General features: G+C 46.5%; 1 protein-coding gene across 1 annotated transcript in view; it reads right to left on the bottom strand.

Moving 5' to 3' along the window:
• Positions 1–17,346, bottom strand: part of LOC309889427 (rapamycin-insensitive companion of mTOR-like) — a gene marked incomplete at its 3' end in the record, with an annotated part of 222,386 nt that extends 205,040 nt beyond the window's left edge. Inside the window, exons 1-2 of the mRNA XM_082782263.1 lie at positions 17,275–17,346; positions 17,046–17,093 (exon numbers count right to left, since the gene is read on the bottom strand). Coding sequence (XP_082638389.1) covers positions 17,046–17,093; positions 17,275–17,323 — 97 coding nt within the window. The 5' untranslated portion in view covers positions 17,324–17,346. The remainder of the gene's footprint in view (positions 1–17,045; positions 17,094–17,274) is intronic.
• Positions 17,347–21,228: the final 3,882 nt, after the last annotated feature.

Below are 21,228 nucleotides of genomic sequence, written 5' to 3' on the forward strand. Positions count from 1 at the left end.
ATGGAGACTGCCTGCTCCTGTGCCTTTAGGATTTCCTTCTTGGAAGGACTCCTTTGCCCTTCAGGACTGCCCCCCAAGGGACTCTGGCAACCAGTCTCCTTTAACAGACTAAAGACTGTCCTCCAGAAGTCCAGGGTAGCAGTTCTACTACCCCCCACACACACACTTTTCCAAGAATCGAAAACTCTATTAATTCAGAATATGCCCAAGATGACCTCCAACCTTCACATTGCCCACAAGTCCTTCTCTGTTCACAAGCAAAAGGTCCAGCAGGGCTCCTTCCCTAGTTGGCTCACTCACCAGCTGTGTCAGGATGATATATTCCACACACCCCAGAAGCCTCCTAGACTGTTTCTTCTCTCCTGCATTGTATTTCCAGCAGACATCTGGTAAGGTGAAGTCCCCCACGAGAACAAAGGCTAGCGGTTGTGAGACTTCTTCCAGCTGCTTATAGAACGTTTCATCTGCCTCTTCATCCTGGTTGGGTGGTCTATAACAGACGCCGACCAGGACATTTGCCTCACTGGCCTTCCCCCTGATTCTTATCCATAATCACTCAACCTTGTTGTCACCATTATTAAGGTCGAGACAATCAAAATACTAACATACAGGACTACCCCACTGCCTCTCCTTCCTAGCCTATCCCTTCTGAAAGGGGATGCTTTAGATGCTTGTCATGGTTTCAGCTAGGATAGTGTTAATTTTCCTCCTAGTAGATGGTAGGGTGCTGTGTTTGGGATTTAGGATGAGAAGAGTGTTGATACCACGCTGATGTTTTAATTGTTGCAGAGCAGTGCTTACACTAAGACAAGGACTTTTCAGCTTCTCGCCCTGCCCTGCCAGCGGGCAGGCTGGGGGTGCAGCAAGAGCTGGGAGGGGACAGACCCAGGACAGCTGACCCAAACTGGCCAAAGGGATATTCCATACGATGTGATATTATGCCAAACAATTAAACTGGGGGGTTGGCCAGGGAGGCTGTTGTTGCTTGGGGATTGGCTGAGCATCGGTCAGCTGGCAGTGAGCGACTGTGTCGCTCTTTTTTTTTTTTGTTTATTTTTTTTTTTCGTTTTGTTGTTTTCTGTTTAAACTGTCCTTTTCTCAACCCATGAGTTTTTGTTCTTTTCTTTTCAAATTTCTCCCCCATCCAGCTTGGAGGGTGAGCGAGCAGATGGCTGTGTGGTGTTTAGCTGTCTGCTGGGTTAAACCGCAACACGTGCTTTGGAAGAAAAGTATAAGAATGAACCCACAATAGATAATGAATATTCTTTCTAGTTCCATCCTTTGTTAGTTCTTCCAGATTTCTTTTTTATCAGTTGTCCTGGTTTCAGCTAGGATAGAGCTAATTTTCCTCCTAGTAGCTAGTATGGTGCTGTGTTTGGGATTTAGGATGAGAAGAGTGTTGATAACACACTGATGTTTTAATTGTTGCAGAGCAGTGCTTACACTAAGACAAGGACTCATCCAGTCTGCTGATAGATATTGAAGAGAACTGGCCCCAATACTGAGCCCTGGGGGACACCACTAGTGACCGGCCTCCAACTGGATTTAACTCCATTCACCACGACTCTTTGGGCCCAGCCATGCATACAGTTTTTAACCCAGCAGAGCGTACACCCACACAAACCTTGAGCAGCCAGCTTCTCCAGGAGAGTGCTCTGGGAAACAGTGTCAAAAGCCTTACCAAAGTCTAGGTAGACCACATCCACATCTGGTTGGACCAGATGATCTCCTAATCTGAGGATCAGTACCTCCATGTCCTTCTTGTAGCGAGTGGCCCAAAACCGAACACAGTACTCGAGATGCAGCCTCAGCAGAGCTGAGTACAGGGGGACAATCACTTCCCTAGCCCTGCTGGCCACACTGCTTCTTATACAAGCCAGGATGCTGTTGGCCTTCTTGGCCACCTGAGCACACTGCTAGCTCATATTCAGCCGACTATCAACCAATACTCCCAGGTCCTTCTCTGCCAGGCAGCTTTCCGACCACTCATCTCCCAGCCTGTAGCTCTGCTTTGGGTTATTATGCCCCAGGTGCAGGATCCGGCACTTGGCCTTGTTGAACTTCATACAGTTGACCTAAGCCCATCGGTCCAGCCTACCCAGATCCTCCTGCAGAGCCTTCCTACCCTTGAGCAGATCAACACACACGCACCTAACTTGGTGTCATCTGCAAACTTACTGAGGATGCACTCGATCCCCTCATCCAGATCATCGATAAAGATATTAAAGAGGACTGGCCCCAGTACCGAGCCCTGGGGGACTCCATTAGTGACCGGCCTCCAACTGGATTTGACTCCATTCACCATGACTTTTTGGGCCCAGCTACCCAGTCAGTTTCTAACCCAACGAAGTGTGCAAAGAAGTCTTTCTGTTACAGTCTTGCTGTTAGTATGGAAGACTGCTTTTGAGCCACCAAGAAAGCATACACCAGCTAGCATCTCTACATCTTCCTTACTGTCTTGTTGCAAGGACTCCAAAGGCTTCCCCCCTCCACACACACACACACACACAACTACTTGAGCTCTTGGTATTAGACAGACATTATGCCCAACCTTGGTTGTGCTGGAGACAATTTTTCAAGCTCATCATATTTACAACAAACTGATTTTCTATGAAAAAACTTGCTATCCCAAAATAAGACTTATCAGAATTGTCTTAAAATATGGGGTACAGCCTGGGCTGTGTAACCCAAAGGTTTCAAAAACAACAACAACAACAACAAAAAAAAAAAAAAAAAAAAAAACCACAAATGTTACATTAATACCTTAAACCAAGCTAATCTCGTACATAGAGTTTTCACACACACTGCACCATAATATAAAATACCCTTCATAAATACATGTATTATTACATCATTTTGAAAATGCAGAACACTAAAATGCTCTTAAGAGTAAAATCATACTACACCATGCATATTAAAAATACATAAGAGAACAGCAAGGTGTGTTCTGGGAAAACATGGGCAACCCTCAAACTACAGCAGCAGAGAAGAGGAAAAAAGGGCAGAGAAAGGTAGATCAACTCTACATGCAGCAAGACATGCCCAGAGTCTTACTGCACAAAAAGACAGGAAGAAGCAGGACCAAAAGCAGCACAAAAAAAGCTAGCATCTATTATTAGTTCTGAAATACTTAATAATAGCACTAGCTTCTTACACAGTCCACAGCTACAGTCTATCAAAAGTTTGACCTGTATGTTAAATCATTTATGTCAAGTCAACTGTTTAAAACAAGGCAATACTAATCTAATTTCACATATTCATAGTAAAGACCACTGCAGCTAGAAGCACATGGCTGAGGCATTGTTTACGTTGACTGAGAAAGCGAAAAAAAATATTTTAAATCACTGAAAATATGAGCCTTGAAAAACACACAATCAGGTCAACACAGTGAATTAAAACTGTATTAATTTAAAATATTTGAACTAAACACTTATGAAACTATTCTAACAGTTGGAAAAAAATAAACAATGTGTTCAGTGGGGAAATCAAGTTATCAACCAGCTTAGTTAATGGTGTGCTAAGACATTAATTTTGTCTTTACAATGAAGTTAAAAAAAAAAAGTAATACCTACACGATTACTGATCAGTCAGCTGTAGTTTCTCCAACAAATAAAAGAAATACATTTTCGACAAAGGGTACACAACTAAATGCAGAGCTGTTCCTTATTCAACCACAACCATCACATTAATGATTTTTTTTTTTTTAACAGAGCTATACACACAATGCAAAATGCCTGTGTTTTTTTTCTTCACAGAATCACAGAATTGAAGGGGTTGGAAGGGACCTCAAAAGATCATCAGGTCCAACCCCCCTGCCAAAGCAGGTTCCTTAAAGCAGGCTGCCCAGGTAGGCATCCAGACAGGCCTTGAATATCTCCAGAGAAGGAGACTCCACAACCTCCCTGGGCAGCCTGTTCCAGTGCTCCGTCACCCTCACTGTGAAGAAGTTCTTTCGCATATTGGTACAGAACTTCCTGGGCTCCATTTTGTGGCCATTGCCCCTTGTCCTGTCCCCACAAACCACTGAAAAGAGGTTGGCCAAATCCTTGTCTCCCACACCTCAGGTATTTATTCACATTGATGAGATCCCCTCTCAGTCTTCTCTTCTCCAGGCTGAACAGACCCAGGTCTCTCAGCCTTTCCTCATAAGGAAAAGGTTAGAGAGAGTCCTGATGCTGTGCCAGCACTGCTCAGCAGTAGACACAACACTGGTGTGATACCACTGCTGTTCTAGCTACAAGCGCAGAGCACAGCACTGTATGGGCTGCTGCAGGGAAAGCACACATTTTGTTATTTACATAGGGAAAGTTAACATCCCAGCCAGACCCAGTACAGACCCCCAGGTCCTTCTCCTCAGAGCTCCTCTCCGGCAGGTCATCCCCCAGCCTGTACTGACATGTGCGGTTGTTCCTTCCCAGGTGCAGGACTCTATACTTGCTCTTGTTAAACCTAATTTGGTTTCTTACTACCCATCTTTCCAGCCTCTCCAGGTCTTACTGAATGGCTTCTGGCGTGTCGGCCACTCCTCCTTGTTGATGAGCTCCTTGCTCATCCACACAGGTTTCCTGCCCCCTTCCCCGATTTACTACTCTTCGGGATGCACCGATCCTGAGCTTGAAGAAGTGCTGCTTAAATGTAGCCCAGCTCTCACATGCACCCTTGCCTTCTAGCAACCTAGCCCATGAGATACTCCCAAGCAGGTCCCGGAAGAGGTCGAAGTTGGCTCTCCGAAAGTCCAGGGTTGCAACCCTGCTTTTAGCCTTACTTCTTCCACCAAGTTCCATCTTGAACTCCACCATCTCATGGTCACTGCATCCCAAGCTGCCCCCAACCTTCACATCCCTAACAAGGCCATCCCTGTTGGTAAGAACGAGGTCCAAGAGCACCCCCCCACCTCATCAGTTCCTCCACCACCTGCATCAGAAAATTGTCTTCAACACATCATAGGAACCACTTGGACTGCATGTGCCTGGCCAAGTTGCTTACCCAACAGATGCCTGGATAATTGAAGTCCCCCATGAGAACCAGTGCCCGGGATTGTGAGGCTACTACCAGCTGCTTGTAGAAGGCCTCATCGACCTCCTCCTCTTGATCTGGTGATCTGGTGTGGGGGTAGTACACCCCCACAACAGTGTCCCCCATACCAGCCCACCCCTTAATTCTTACCCATGTGAGGAATGTTTTAACAATTCGTGTCCATAAAGAACAATTCTGTTTGAAATGTTTGAATCCTGTCTGCCTCTGGGCCCTGCACTGGCAATTCAATGCTTGAACCACAGCTGCAGTGTGTCCCAGTCTCCCCCTCATTCCTCATTCTAGCCAATTTATCACTTCTTAAATTTATGAACCTGTTTGCTTTTGTTATTCCGGACTTCTATTTCTAACACTGCTATAGATGTGTCTGTGAATGGCTGGGGAAGAATGTTTTAATTACCCGTGTGTCTGGGAGTTTCAGAACAACTGATAACAACTACTGACTGTTATGGGATACTATGTGGATCTTTGGTATCTGGTTAGGGGGGGGCCGAGAAAGAAGCTGAAAAGCGGCTGGGAGACAAGATTTGAAGAAGGTGTTTTGAAGAAGGTGTTCTGTAAACTTGGGATGGTGCCCAGTAAGTACAAAGGGGAAGAGGAAGACTGCGAGCCTTCAGCATGGAAGACCCCTAGAGACCCCCAGAAGAGACCCCAGAGGAGACCGCGCATGCTCCAGTAGGAGGGACTGCACCCCGGAAGCTAATTTTAATAATCTATTTTTTTAGAAGTAGTAATGAATATGTATTAGTCTAGGAGCATAAAAATCAGCTGCTTGATGTAACTGGTGTGCGTCCTGGTGGAGCGGAGACTCCCGGTGCACCCAGCGCTGTTTGCTTACCTCTATTCCTTTATATTCTTTCAATAAATCCTATTTTTTTATTTAATCCTAATTTGAATCCTGAGCCATTTATAACAATTTGGGGGCTCGTCCGGGATGGCTATAGTTCCTGAATTCTGATTTAATCTAGGAGAGGCGCCCCACCATTTGGTGGCTCCTGTTTGAGTCAGATCAGGACTAATGCCATCCTGAACCTGAATAAAGGTAAGCAAAGAATTTGATTTTTTTTGAGCTCCCTTGCCGGCTGTTTTTTGCCTGTAATTCTGCGCGCGAAGATCCGGACGAAGACGACAGGGTCGTTTGGATACCGTTCGGTTGGGTTCCGGTGTCCGGAATCGAAGCGGATGAAGACGACAGTCGTTTGGATACCGTCTGGTTCGATCCCAGATGAAGACGCTTGTGGATACCGTCCGGTTGGATTCTGGACGAAGACGACTGATTCGTAAGATACCGTCCGGTTGGGTAAAGGTACGGTTGCCCGTGTTTGTGTGTGAGAGTGTAACTGAGACTTCTAAAGTCAGCGTGGAGGTCTTTTTGTTTTCTCACCGGTTCTAATCTCCTGTCGGGGGGGGCTGGGCTGGTGAATGGAGTGATACGTGGGTGGGTGATAGGTCCTAAACCCCCTGCAAGACACTCTCACTGGGGGCAACCAAGGGCTGTGGGAATTGCCACTAGTAAAATTCCCGGATGGGTCAGATAAAATCGAAGACCAAGGACCAGAAAGGGAGCAAATTACCAGATATATGACCAAAAAGTCCATTATGAATAATGATTAGAAATTGGAACAATAGGGGCCCCAGAAAATTAAAGAGTAAATTGAAAATGATCCAGTATTATATGATAGAATGACCAAAAGAACCCTTAAGACCCCATGTATTTTGATCCACGGAGGACGGGGTCTGTCAGGCTTTAAACATTAATAGTAGAATACCTGTGGATCCGGAAAAGAGCAAGCTGAAACAATGGAATTAGAAATTAGAGAGCAATTGATTAAGAATGAATATGTGCTGCATTTGTGCTGCACTTATACCACCAGATAACAGGAGCCTCTCGGACACCGAGAACCAGATCAAAAACAACCTCATGGTTCAGATTTTAATCAAGGGGTCTGAGATAAGGAGGACTGTTCACAAAGGGACAGGTTAGGAATATGTATATGTATAGGAATGTTCATGTATATGTAACTCTTTACTAGAGCAATTTGCCACGTTAGGCGTGCACGACTCTGGTGGGACTACCCGCCCCGTGCTGCATGGAACTGAGTAAACATACCTACTTTACAATCTTACGGATTGTGGAGTCAGCTTTCTGTGAGTCATTTTGGTGAGCCAGGCAGGAGACACTCTGCTCGGCTGTGGGATCGGCTGCAGCGTGGACGCCCCTAGGTGCACCCTGAGCGTTTTGCTCGGAGGGGACTCCACTCTCAGCTGCTCACCGCAGGAGCAAAGATCTCCCGAAACTGCAGACAAACGGTATGTTTTCAGCTGCTGGAGGGATACTAACTGGAGTGTTAATAATTGTATGTGTTTTTATGTATGTATTTTGTGTTGAAAGTATTTGTGTAAGTGTAAGGGTTTGAAACAAAGTGTTACAAGTCACTTCACGAAGAACACAGTCAGAGACAATACTTGTTTGGTTGGTTTGGTTGGTTATCATTCTAAATTATATTCCTGTAGTATGAATGAGATGTGCTGGAGGCCTCCGTGTGCGATTGTGCTGTGTGAGTGAGACGCAGCGTTGCTGCAAGGCGAGTGCAGAGTTCCAATCCGTGGTTCTGTACTCTCCGCAAGGGGAGTGGGCAGAGATGAACGAGTGCTTGACTGAAAAGAAGTGCTGTTTTATCCAAGTTTTGAGTGGTGGTGCCCGGTGTATCTTGTGTATCTTGTGTATCCTATTTTTGCTCTTAAATGTTTTGACTGTGACAAGAAAAAGGCAGGAGCATGATATGACATGCTTCCTGCAACATATGAGGCCCGCACAGGCCGAGACCTGGACTCGCTGAGACCTGAACAGGCCGAGAGACTGGAGCGGCGCTGGGAGACCTGAGACACTACGGAGGGACTACCGCTGGACGGAGAGAGCCCTGGGACGCTGCAGAGCCACGGACGGCTCTGAGCGACACAGAATAGACCTGACAGAAGCTGCAAAATGCGGGGAAATTGAAGTAATTGTGGAACATCCGAGATCGAGTTGCTACGGGAGACCAGAGGCGTCAGTGGACACCGGCAGTCGACTCTCACCATGAGGCGAGTCGGCACAGAGCAGAGGGGCGGACATCAGGACCCTGCAGCCTGTCTGACGGAACCATGGAGGCAGCGGCAGCAGTGGCTGTGCTGCTTCACTCTAGCATTCTTTTTATAAAAGGTTTATCTTGCAATGCAAAAAGGACTATTAGTCCCCAGATTGGTGTTATAACCATTACTAATGACGACTTACCTCTATTGCAGGGCAGGAGTGCAGAAACGCAGATTACACTGCCAAATGACCACCGGCAGGCTCTTTCACAAACCTAAGGTTGCAGCTGGCACTGCCTGCAGCCGTATAGCAGACGTTACACTCTCTTTCCTAACTAGTAATCATGTGTCTCATCCATTTGTGGTAAATGGTCAGTGGCAAAAAGAAAAGGAGGATGCCACTGACACTAACAGCATGGGTAATAGGAGTAGTATAAGTGACACAGGTGACGGTGCGGGGCGCTCTGCCTGCTGCTCACCTTCGCCTGACTGTGCACTGCTGCCGACGGTGCTAGATTAAAATGTGAAGACTGCTCAGATGGCAGTGATGAGAGTGCTTGTGTGAAGAAGATGTGTGCTGAATCTTTGTGTGCAACAGTGGTCAGTGTGTGCCAAACAGATGGCAATGTGATGGGGACCCGGATTGTGAAGATGGGTCTGACGAAAGTGCTGAGCTGTGTCATATGAGAACAGTGTCATGGAAATGTGATGGTGAAAAAGCCTGTGACAGTGGAGAAGATTAAGAGAATTGTGGCAATGTGACTTGTAGTGCAGCAGAGTTCACATGCAGTAGTGGACAATGTATTTCCAAAAGCTTTGTCTGCAATGGTCAAGGTGACTGCTCCGACCACTCGGATGAATCTTTGGAGCAGTGTGGCTGCCAGCCTGCACCTCCGGTGAAGTGTTCTGTGAGTGAGATGCAGTGCGGCTCAGGTGAATGTATCTACAAGAAGTGGCGATGTGACAGAGATCCTTATTGCAAGGATGGAAGTGATGAAATTAACTGCCCTTCTTGGACCTGTGGACCAGACCAGTTCAGATGTGAAGATGGGAACTGTGTCCATAGGAGTAGGCAGTGCAGTGGTGTGAGAGACTGTCTGGATGGCACTGATGAAGCAAACTGTATTCAGTGCTCTGGACCTGGCAAATTCAAGTGCAGAAGTGGAGAATGCATTGATATCAATAAAGTGTGTAACCAGCAGAGAGACTGCAAGGACTGGGGTGATGAGCCCCTGAAGGAATGCAACATAAATGAATGTGACTGTCCAGCTGAGTTTGAGTTTGTAAACAAGAGAAACTGTGGAGGTATTGATGAATGCCAAAACCCTGGTATCTGTAGTCAAATCTGTATCAACCTGAAATGTGGCTACAAATGTGAATGTAGCCGTGGCTATCAGATGAATCCTGCTACAGGAACCTGGAAAGGGCCATACGGCAAAGCAAATTAGATAACTGTTATTTAACTTGTCAGAAGATAAAAAAGAAAGTGTTTCAACAAGCAGCCATGGGAGGGAAGAATCACTGAACCCCCGATGTGAGGGACTGTACCTTGTTTTACTGACTACTGAAACAGCTGTGAGAACTGCAGAAAGGGACCCACGCATCCAGAATAAAAGGACCAGTAACTACTGAAACTTGGAGGGTTGAGTCCACTCCTGGGAAACTGAAACTCAAGCTAAGGGAGAACTAATATTCTGGCAACGAGGCTCTGCATGAATGAAGGATGCTAAATAAAGGGGACAAGCCTAAAGGGAGAAAACGGAGAAGGCAAGACCGGGGCAGGACCCTCCACTGCGGTGTGTATGGTCTACCGAGGGAGGCAACCCCTATGGGTATTGACTGCTGAGTGAGAGGGCCTCGACCGGACTTCTCCCACACTAAGATCAGGTTGTCCCGAGAAAATAACATAAAAAAAAACCTTTTTTTTAAACCTATATAAAATTGTGATTCGTTTTACAGGAGCTGGATCACCCTGACAGGCCGAACGGTAACACAAGCCTGAAGCGACCCTGAAAGCGGGCCTAACTCCTTGACTGAAGGCGTTTGCCTATTATGATCCAGCTACGTGGGCAGAAGACAGATCCTGGGACTATAGGACCCCAGTATATATACTAAATTGAATAATTAGGTTATTAGGGTTATTAGCTGTAATAGAAATAGTTATAAATGATGAGAACTGATTTAAATGAGTTATAAAGATGAGAACTGCTTTGTATCAAAATTGCCTAGCTTTGGATTATTTACTAGCACAAGAAGGAGAAGTCTGTGGAAAATTTAGCTTTAGTAATTGCTGTTTAAAGATTGATAAAAAGGGTGTTTCTTCCTAGTAACTGATAGAATGTTATGTTCTGGTTTAGGATGAGAAGAATGTTAATAATATGCTGGTGTTTTAATTGTTTTTAATTGTTACAGAGCAGTGCTTACACCAAGCCAAGGACCAAGCCAAATTCAGCTTCTCACTGTCCTGTCAGCAGGCAGGCTGGGAGGAGGGCCGGACTGCTCGGAGTTAGGTTGGGCATCGGACAGCAGGTGGTGAGCAATTGCATTGTGCATCACTTGTTTTGTACACATTATTACTAGTAGTACTATTATCATCATTATTGTTATTATTATTATTGTTATTATTTTCTTGTTTTTATCTCAACTCACAGGCTTCACTTTCCCATTTCTCTCTCCCATCCCAGAGAAGGAAGGGGGGGAGGTGAGCGAGCAAACACAAACCTGGAAGGATATGGAATGGGATTTATTTTCATGGCTGCCTGGTGGACCATGGGTTAAAAGAGTGTTATTTTTATTGTCATGTGGTGTAATTATGTTATTGTATATACCTTGTATGATACCTTGTCTTACATTATTAATACACCGGGTGATAAATAGTACATTTGTAATAACTTCATTAAAAAGGGAAGGGGATATGTCAATTATGATGTTTAAGAATTGGACCCTCCAAGAACAAACTGATGAAATCCAATTATTAATAACAGAAGAGACACGAATTGGGGATATTGAAAAGAAGATAAGGGATTGTGAGGAATGTTTTAACAATTCGTGTCCATAAAGAACAATTCTGTTTGAAATGTTTGAATCCTGTCTGCCTCTGGGCCCTGCACTGGCAATTCAATGCTTGAACCACAGCTGCAGTGTGTCCCAGTCTCCCCCTCATTCCTCATTCTAGCCAATTTATCACTTCTTAAATTTATGAACCTGTTTGCTTTTGTTATTCCGGACTTCTATTTCTAACACTGCTATAGATGTGTCTGTGAATGGCTGGGGAAGAATGTTTTAATTACCCGTGTGTCTGGGAGTTTCAGAACAACTGATAACAACTACTGACTGTTATGGGATACTATGTGGATCTTTGGTATCTGGTTAGGGGGGGGCCGAGAAAGAAGCTGAAAAGCGGCTGGGAGACAAGATTTGAAGAAGGTGTTTTGAAGAAGGTGTTCTGTAAACTTGGGATGGTGCCCAGTAAGTACAAAGGGGAAGAGGAAGACTGCGAGCCTTCAGCATGGAAGACCCCTAGAGACCCCCAGAAGAGACCCCAGAGGAGACCGCGCATGCTCCAGTAGGAGGGACTGCACCCCGGAAGCTAATTTTAATAATCTATTTTTTTAGAAGTAGTAATGAATATGTATTAGTCTAGGAGCATAAAAATCAGCTGCTTGATGTAACTGGTGTGCGTCCTGGTGGAGCGGAGACTCCCAGTGCACCCAGCGCTGTTTGCTTACCTCTATTCCTTTATATTCTTTCAATAAATCCTATTTTTTTATTTAATCCTAATTTGAATCCTGAGCCATTTATAACACCCACAAGCTCTCCACTTGTCCATCACCCTCCCCCAGGTGGAGCTGGGTACACTCTAATTGCTCCCTCACATAAAGGGCAACCCCACCCCCTTGCTTCCCCAGCCTGTCTTTCCTAAGAAGGACATAGCCCTCCATGACAGCGTTCCAGTCATGTGGGCTGTCCCACCATGTCTCTGTGATTGCCATGAGATCGTGGCCCTGTGACCAAACAGATCTCAAGCTCATCCTGTTCATTTCCCATGCTCCATGCGTTGGTATACAGGCACTTTAGGGAAGCAGCAGGCGCAGTTACCCCTGGAGGGATGCAAGAAGAAGATTCTGGATGGGGTATCAGGATCATTACCTTCTCTGAGGAGCCCTCAGACAATCCTATGGGACAACTCAGAGGTTTTTCCCTACTATCGTCAACAGTGACAGCAGTGACAACTTCCCCCAGCCCTTCTCTGTCACTTTTAGCTCCCCTCCCTTCCCCCGTCAAACCTAGTTTAAAGCCCTGGTAATCAGCCCGGAGAGCTTGCTCCCCAACACACTTGTGCCCCACTTGCTGAGTTGGAGTCAGTCAGCAGCCCACATACCCAGCTTCTCAAAGGACTGCCCAAGATCAAAATCCCAAAGCCCTGGTCCAGACACCACCCCCTCAGCCAGTCATTCTCCTGTCCCGTTCTCCTCCTTCTTTCTGTGTCCCGGTCACCCAGCAGGAGGATGATTGTACATTCATTGTATTAATATTACTTTGCATCTTAATTGAGAGCCTTTTTTTACAAGATGATACAAATGAGGTAATTACACTGCTACCACTACAGGTCTCATGGGATCAGTAGGTGGCTTAAAACACCTCATGGCAAAAAAAAAAAAAAAAAGTCATAATGACAGTTGCTTTTTGAATTCTCAGTAAAGATTTCAAATAGACAACATCTAAAAATTACCACTCCGGCATTTAAACTTTGTCCATTTTTCTTTTGCATTGAATAATTCAATTACACAATGTGAAAAAGTTACTGAACGCATTAATTAAAATTCTGATTCTGTAAATTTCATAGAGAGAACACTACTTACGGTAGTAAATGTCATGCGTTTCAACTGTTAAGGCCTTTATCCTGCACTTCATTGACAAAAGTTTCACTTGTTTTCATTTTCAAGTCAGTTTTAATTTATTTTCAAGCAATCATATCCGTTTGGAGATGGAGTGAGATGGAGAAGACATAAGAGGTTGTTGCTTTAAATTGAAAAAACTCTGAGATTCTCTTAAGAACTAAATTACACTTGTAAGTAATATATGCATACAGGTACGTAGGTGTTGAGGGATTTTTGAAACAGCAAAAATCCCATGGCTTGCTGCAGCTGAGCAAACCAAGCTACCAGGGCAACTATGAGAAGTTCCCATGACAGTGTTCCCACATCGCCCAATTGAGGAATTCAGAAAAATATTGTTACCAGCAGCTGGCTTCAAGGACAAGGTCTATGTGACTGCTAATCACAAGGGGGTTGTTTTCTTGCAGGTGGGGTTGTTTTCTTGTAGTTGTTTGTCTGAGTGCTTTTGACCAATATTCTTGTGTGAAACACTGTCCGCCCCTGTTAAGTTCACTATAAAAGTTAGGCTATTCGGGCAATAAGATGGAGCATGATCTGACTCTACTGGTGTCTGTTGTGCTTTCGGCCGTGCTTCCTGCAACATATGGCGCCCGAACAGGCTGAGACCCGAACAGGCTGAGGCCGGGACATCGGAGCGGCGCGGGAGACCCGAGGCACGCGGCAAGCCTACCACCGCACGGAGAGAGCACTGACTGACGCTGCAGGGCTACAGCCAACTACGAGAGACAAGGACAGACCTGGCGGATGCCGGAACACCTGAGAGACGTTGAAACACTCTACACACCGACCTGAACAACGGAGCCGCGCAGGGACGCGGGAAAAGGAACCGCGGGGGGACGCGGGAAAAGTAATCGCGGAGGGACGCGGGAAATGGAGTCGCGGAAAACGCGGGAAATTGAAGTAATCGCAGGAAATTGAAGTAATCGCGGTGCGATGCAGGACATCCGAGATCGAGTTACTACGGGAGACCAGAGGCGTCAGTGGACAACGGCAGCCGACCCTCACCATGTGGCGAGTCGGCACATAGCAGAGGGGCGGACATCAGGACCCTGCAGTCTGTCTGACGTAACCATGGAGGCAGCAGCAGCTGTGCTGAGCTGTGCTGCTTCTCTCTGGCATTCTTTTTATAAGAGGTTTATCTTGCAATGCAAAAAAGACTATTCGTCCCCAGATCGGTGTTATAACTATGTTTCTGGATAACATTCCGTGGGGTTGCCACATTCTACGGATTACTAATGACGACTTAGCTCTATTGCGGGGCAGGAGTGCAGAGACGCTGATTACACTGCCAAATGACCACCAGCAGGCTCTTTCACAAACAGCTTCTAAGGTTGCAGCCGGCACTGCCTGCAGCCATATAGCAGACGTTACACTCTCTTTCCTAACTAGTAAACATGTGTCTCATCCATTTGTGGTGAATGGTCAGTGGCAAAAAGAAAAGGGGGAGAGTAAGGGGCGACAAAGACAGAAACGGTACCAGGAGGATGCCACTGACACTAACAGCACGGGTAATAGGAGTAGTATAGGTGACACAGGTGCGGGTCAGCGGCGGGCGCTGCCGCGCTGCGGGGCACTCTGCCTGCTGCTCGCCCTCGCCGGCCTGTGCACTGCTGCCGACGGTGCTAGAGCAAAATGTGAAGACTGCTCAGATGGCAGTGATGAGAGTGCTTGTGTGAAGAAGACGTGTGCTGAATCTGACTTTGTGTGCAACAGTGGTCAGTGTGTGCCAAACAGATGGCCGTGTGATGGGGATCCGGACTGTGAAAATGGGTCTGACGAGAGTGCTGAGCTGTGTCATATGAGAACATGCCGGGTAAATGAAATCAGCTGTGGTCCTCAGTCAACCCAGTGTATCCCAGTGTCCTGGAAATGTGATGGTGAAAAAGACTGTGACAGAGATCCTGATTGCAAGGATGGAAGTGATGAAATTAACTGCCCTTCTCGGACCTGCAGGCCAGACCAGTTCAGATGTGAAGATGGGAACTGTGTCCATGGGAGTAGGCAGTGCAGTGGTGTGAGAGACTGTCTGGATGGCACTGATGAAGCCAACTGTAACAATGTTATTCAGTGCTCTGGACCTGGCAAATTCAAGTGCAGAAGTGGAGAATGCATAGATATCAGTAAAGTATGTAACCAGCAGAGAGACTGCAAGGACTGGGGTGATGAGCCCCTGAAGGAATGCAACAAAAATGAATGTGACTGTCCAGCTGGGTTTGAGTTTGTAGACAAGAGAAACCGTGGAGATATTGATGAATGCCAAAACCCTGGTATCTGTAGTCAAATCTGTATCAACCTGAAAGGTGGCTGCAAATGTGAATGTAGCCGTGGCTATCAGATGAATCCTGCTACAGGAACCTGGAAAGGGCCATACAAGTACAGAAATACAAATAACACCTGTGATTACAATGACGCTGCTAAGCAGGGTTTAGGGGTTTATGGCACGGAGACAAGGGGTAACAACTACAGTGTTTGGAACAATTGTACAGCTTTGGCCTTACCTCCTGATGTTTTTCTGATTTGTGGGGATAGGGCCTGGCAAGGTATCCCTGCAAATGCTATCAGATGTCCATGTTACTTAGATAAACTCATTGTATTTGCTCCTAGCTTGTTACAGTTGCATGAGATCACCAGACATAAATGGGCATTGCTTGCACCGGATTGCAATGATAATGTTGAGTTGCAGCTAGAGCGGCATTGGCAATTTTAGTGCCTGGAGTGGCACCTCCGGCCGCACGTAACAACTTAGAAAAATTGGTATGCTGGGCCGAGAGGCAAGCCTATGCCACGACAGAGATACTTGAGGAGATGTTACCAGATCAAAATAGTCTGCGACATCTGCTTTTACAGGATCAAGCTGCTACTGACATCTTGCTTTTGGCTCAAAGGAATGGGTGTGAGGACTTTAAGGGAATGTACTGTTTAAACCTTTCTTATCATAATGAGTCAATTCACAAATCCATTACTTTCCTGAAAGAGCACATGAGAAAGATTCAATATGGTATCAATCCTTTCAATCAATGGTTCACTGATTTGTTTGAAACAATGCATAGATGGTTACTGGGATTAGTCAAAGAGGGATTAAGGATTCTGTTTGCTGTGGTGTCAATCATCATTGCATGTGGTATTGTGATAAATGTGGTTAAAGGGTTACTTGCAAAAATGTTATATTGGGCGTGGTTTGCTCAAAAAAGAAAAAAAAAGGGGGAATCGTTGAGGGATTTTTTGAAACAGCAAAAATCCCATGGCTTGCTGTAGCTGAGCAAACCAAGCTACCAGGGCAACTATGAGAAGTTCCCATGACAGTGTTCCCACATCGCCCAATTGAGGAATTCAGAAAAGTATTGTTACCAGTAGCTGGCTTCAAGGACAAGGTCTATGTGACTGCTAATCACAAGGGGGTTGTTTTCTTGAAGTTGTTTGTCTGAGTGCTTTTGACCAATAATCTTGTGTGAAACACTGTCCACCCCTGTTAAGTTCACTATAAAAGTTAGGCTATTCGGGCAATAAAATGGAGCATGATCTGACTCTACTGGTGTCTGTTGTGCTTTCGGCCGTGCTTCCTGCAACACATAGGACCAGGGATGCACGCGGGACCAGATGCGACTGCAGCGGCGCTCCTCAGAGGCATTCGGCCCAACCCACCGCGGTGCGGCCCAGGCAGCCCCGTCTGCGAACACGCCGCCAGCGAACAACCTAAAACCAGCCCCAGACACAACCGAGGCGCCCCCTGCCCCAGCCTCGCTCAATATCGCAGGGTCCCAGGGGTGCCCGCACTGCCCTGCTCACTCCTCTAGCAGCAGGGGCTGGGGAAAGGCTTCCACCTACGGGCAAGCCTGTTCACCAGAGGCTGCCGAGCAACCTACCGGCCCCGAACATCCACAGCCCCCGAACCCTTCTCTCCCCAGCCCGCTCCCCAAGTCCCTCGGCCCAGTAGTGCCAAGCCCTCACAACCGGCACCAGGCCGCTGGCTGCCGACGGTTCCCCCTCGGCTATCACGCAGCGAGGGGGCAGGCAATGAACCTCCCCACCACCACCCCATACCTCGGTTGAGATCGAGAGGGACGTTCTCCTCACCGCTGTCGTTCCGACCTGCAGGAACGGGGGACAGAAGTTGAGAGCGCGTTAGGCTGGCGGCGGGGGGAGAACAAGGGAGCGGAGGGGACGGTTGGGTATCGACAGGGAACGGGGACCGCTATGGGAAGGAAAGGGAAGTGAAAGTCGGCAGCAAGGCAGAAGGAGCCTACCCCCGCAGCCTTCTCGGGCCCCTTACCTCGGCTAGGGAGGTGCCTCAAAGAGCGTGAGCGGAGGCTCACCGCCATGTTTATGGCCCCACAACCACAACACCGGAAACCTCGCCAGCTCTCGCGAGAAGCCTGCGGAACCGCTGCCGCAGCCAGCACCCCCCTCCCCACTCCATATGGCCTTGCCTCCCTCCCTCCACCTCGCCAGCAGGAGGAGCACAGGGGCGGCTGAAGCGAGATGAGGTGGAGTTGAGAAGCTGCTGCCTCGCCGAGGGGGATCCAGTCTGCCCCAGATGGGCCTTGTTCCCTCTCTCGTGGCGGTCTTGGGGCTGTGGATGCGTGAGCGCCATACTTCCTCAGTCAGTCCCAGTTATCTGATAAAATAGTTCGGGTTCGTTACCTGGTGTGCAATAAACCCATCTAAACATTAGGTCGAGATAGTGTTTATTTCAGAGTTGCACAAGTCTGGATACCAGGTGGTTTCCCACAAAGCTGATACACCTAAGGGTTTTCCACACCACTCTTTATACAGTCCCTTTGTACATGTTTGTACAATCCCCTCCCCTCCAATTGGTTACATAATTATCACACTGCTGACATGACAGAATGATTCTGTGCATCCTCAAAGAGGAAGGGTCCCTTGTTGAGTCAGTCTCCCAGCCTAGGGGTGTGATTTTTTACTATTGTAATAAGGATAGTCCATATTGGAATACTCCTATTTTTTGTTTTTCAGCCAAATATTCATGTTACATTGATTGGTGATATATTCAAGGAAATACGTCAGGATTGTCAATATGTCAAGAATATCAATATAATGGTCTTCATGATAAGGAGTTCCTCACTTAATCATCCTTTAGAAACACCTCCAAGGCCTGGGACACCTTGCTGTGGGAACAAAAATGTTGTTTTTGCACAGAGTTACATTGTTTAAAGGGAAGGAATGTGGTATTGAGATTATGGTTGCAGTTATAAGAAAGCTTAACAGATGACCTTGTAAAATGCAGACAACCATACTCCTTAGAACAATTAGGTGAATATCACGGTATCAAGTCAACTCAGACAAGTGAAGAAACATTACTACTTTAAACAGTAAAAAAAATCAAAAGAAATTTGAAATTTAAAAGGCCGGCAACTGAAGGCCATGCATTGTCTGTGAAGCATCGGATAGATTGTGAACCTGGATTACCCAGTCAATGGGGAAATGGGAAGGTCCCAGTCATCGAGAAAAAAAAAGTATATAAACCATACTGTGTGACTAGTAGGCACGGTCCTGCTTGTGGGATGCCTGCCATTGCAATCGCGAATAAATTACTACTTCACTGAGATCCTCGCCTGAGCCTAAGTTATTGGCTACAGAGTGTTTCTCACAATTTGGGGGCTCGTCTGGGATCCAGTCACCTACTGGGGAGCCCCGCCGCCGCAGCAGCAGGAAGGCATGCCCCGCTGATTTCAGTGGTCCTGTGCATCAATGCTGGCAGTTCTGCGGAGTGCTGATAGAGGGCCCGAGACTGATTAAAGAAGGAAATGTGGGGAAGGGAAGAAGGTAGGCACTCCGGGTTTGAGAATTGATCCAGTAACTCTGTGCACAGACCAAGGTAAGAAATATTAAGTATTGCCTTGGGGGTCAGGTGAGACTCTGTGTGATGTGTGATTGAGATGTACTTTCTACAGGAAGCGAGTGTGGAGACCTGATCTGGGGTTCCGTAGCTCCACAAGGGGCGTGGCCGGAGACAGAGGAAGCGTGAGATAAGGGAGAGAAAGGAAGAGTCTTGGGAAATTTGGTGTATGGTACCCCTTGCACGGTGAAGTGCTTGGCAGTACGGGATGGGGGGGGTCACCCCACCACAATCGTGCGCACCCACCACAGTAGTTCACCTTGTATTTATACAAAAGGGGTTACACAGGTAAGGAAACGCCTACACATATTCATAACCTCTCCCCAAAAGGGCGGTCTTTATTACAATGAGTTCCAATAAACCATTTCTGTTGTCTCCGCCTTTAACTCCTCCCAACTATGCACGCGCAGTGCCTTATGGTGGTCATGGGCTGGGGTCTTCAGGATGAAGGCTGTATGTCTTTCTCACTACGGACTTTTCACCTCAGCCACAAAACTTGTCTAAACCAGTTCTTGCTTAACAGGGAACCTGCTATTTTATCGCTTTTCTTTTCTTGATAACTAGTGTTCACAATGGCCTGGGCTATAGAAATCCCTTATCTTCCAGAGCTATCCTGTCTCAATCCTGTCCTTGTGATTAGTTTACAATACCTATAGAAATCCCTTATCCTCCAGGGCTATACTGTCTCAGTACTGTCCTTGTGATTAGTTTACAATATACCTCTGTGTTAGCTAAAACTTGCAAAATCAGCATGGGGTGACCTCTCCAGACCTGCTATAGTTCTACAATTAACCCTTTAGCATCTATTTGAAATTTGGTGTACGGTACCCCTTGCACGGTAAAGCACACTACCATTTTTCCAGAATTGGAACGTTAGTGTGTGGTACCCTGCAGGAGGTAAATTTCTGTAGCAGCACAGTGACAAGGGCTAGGAGAAATTGGAAAATATGGGTTCCAGGGGACAGGGAGATATCCCTGGGGGAGTGCCTACCGACAGTTCTTCCTGAAGAATGATAAGAAATTGGAAAAATAATCCCAAAATTAGAGGAGATGATAAAAGAAAGAAAAAAAAAAAGGTTAAATATTGTGTATCAGTCTGGACAAAAGAACCAATTGAGGAAACAGCAGTATTTTGGCGAAAATACGGGTCTGATGAAAATTCAGGCTTTAAATTTATGTGTAAACAATAAGATTCCTTTTTTTGGAGAAGGAGCCAAGTTATGCTCCCTATAATCTTAATATTGCACAGGTGGCAGCAACAGTCACTCCAGGAAGGGAGACAGGGACTGCAAATAACACTGACCCTAGAGAAGAGCGTACTCTAGGCTTTGGTAAGAATTAGAACAAGGTAGAAGAGAGATTGAGAATTTTGCCTTCCCTAATACTAACAGTACTAACACTAACTGTGTATCCTCTTAGGTGAACTCCCCCCCGTCCTTACCAGCAGAGAGGTTAGGACTTTTAAGAAGGAGAGGAAGTCTTTATTCGAGGACCCCATCAGGCTAGCTGAACTATTAGACCAGTTCCTAGGACCTAACTTATATTCTTGGGGGGAATTATAAGTATGTTGTTTACAGGGGAAGAAAGGGGAATGATCAGGAGGAGAGCTGCTATACAAGAATGGGAAAGAACTCATCCTCCAGGACCAGGGGTAATACCGGCAGGGCAGAAATACCCACTTGCCAATCCTGGCTGGAATAATAATAGTGTGCAACACAGAAATCATATGAGAGACTTGGGGTCAGAATGAGAAAGTAATTGGGGATGAATCCCGAGGACCTGGTATCCCAAGGGCTCTTGAAAGTTCATTTTGTGATTAAAGCCTGGCCAGATACACAGAAAAAGCTCCAGAAGGTGGGGGGATGTAGTGAACAGTCACTGGGGGACCCTCCTGCGGGAGGCCCAGAATGTGTATGTCAGGAGGGGAGATGAGAAGGAAAAGCAGAGAGTGAAACTAATGGTATTCACAGTGCAGCAGGTAGTGAGGCAGAGGGTTGGAGAAAGAGGAAGAAAATCTTCAGGGGGAGTCATGTTCAGGATGGAAAGGTGTGGTGCAATTGCCTAAAGTAACTAGGAAAATAAAAATACTATTCACATTTTAAAGAAAATGTACAGCACTGAAGAGGCTTTCAGGGTAGGGCGTAGCTGCATTACCTGAGTGTTCCCTAGTCTTCCAACCTTAGATGCTATCACACTGAGGGAACCTGGTATGCTAGCTCTAAGGAACAGTACGGAGCGTAGAGTGGAGTGGAGACACCATGGCTAGGCTCTGTGACCAGGTGGGGACCAGATTGTCCTTGTGCACACCAAGACTGATAAGCTACACTTTTTGCTATCCTGAGCCAAGGACCTGTCATGTTTTGACAA

The sequence above is a fragment of the Aythya marila genome (genome assembly GCF_965140915.1).
Source record: "Aythya marila genome assembly, chromosome: W".
NCBI lineage: Eukaryota > Metazoa > Chordata > Aves > Anseriformes > Anatidae > Aythya > Aythya marila.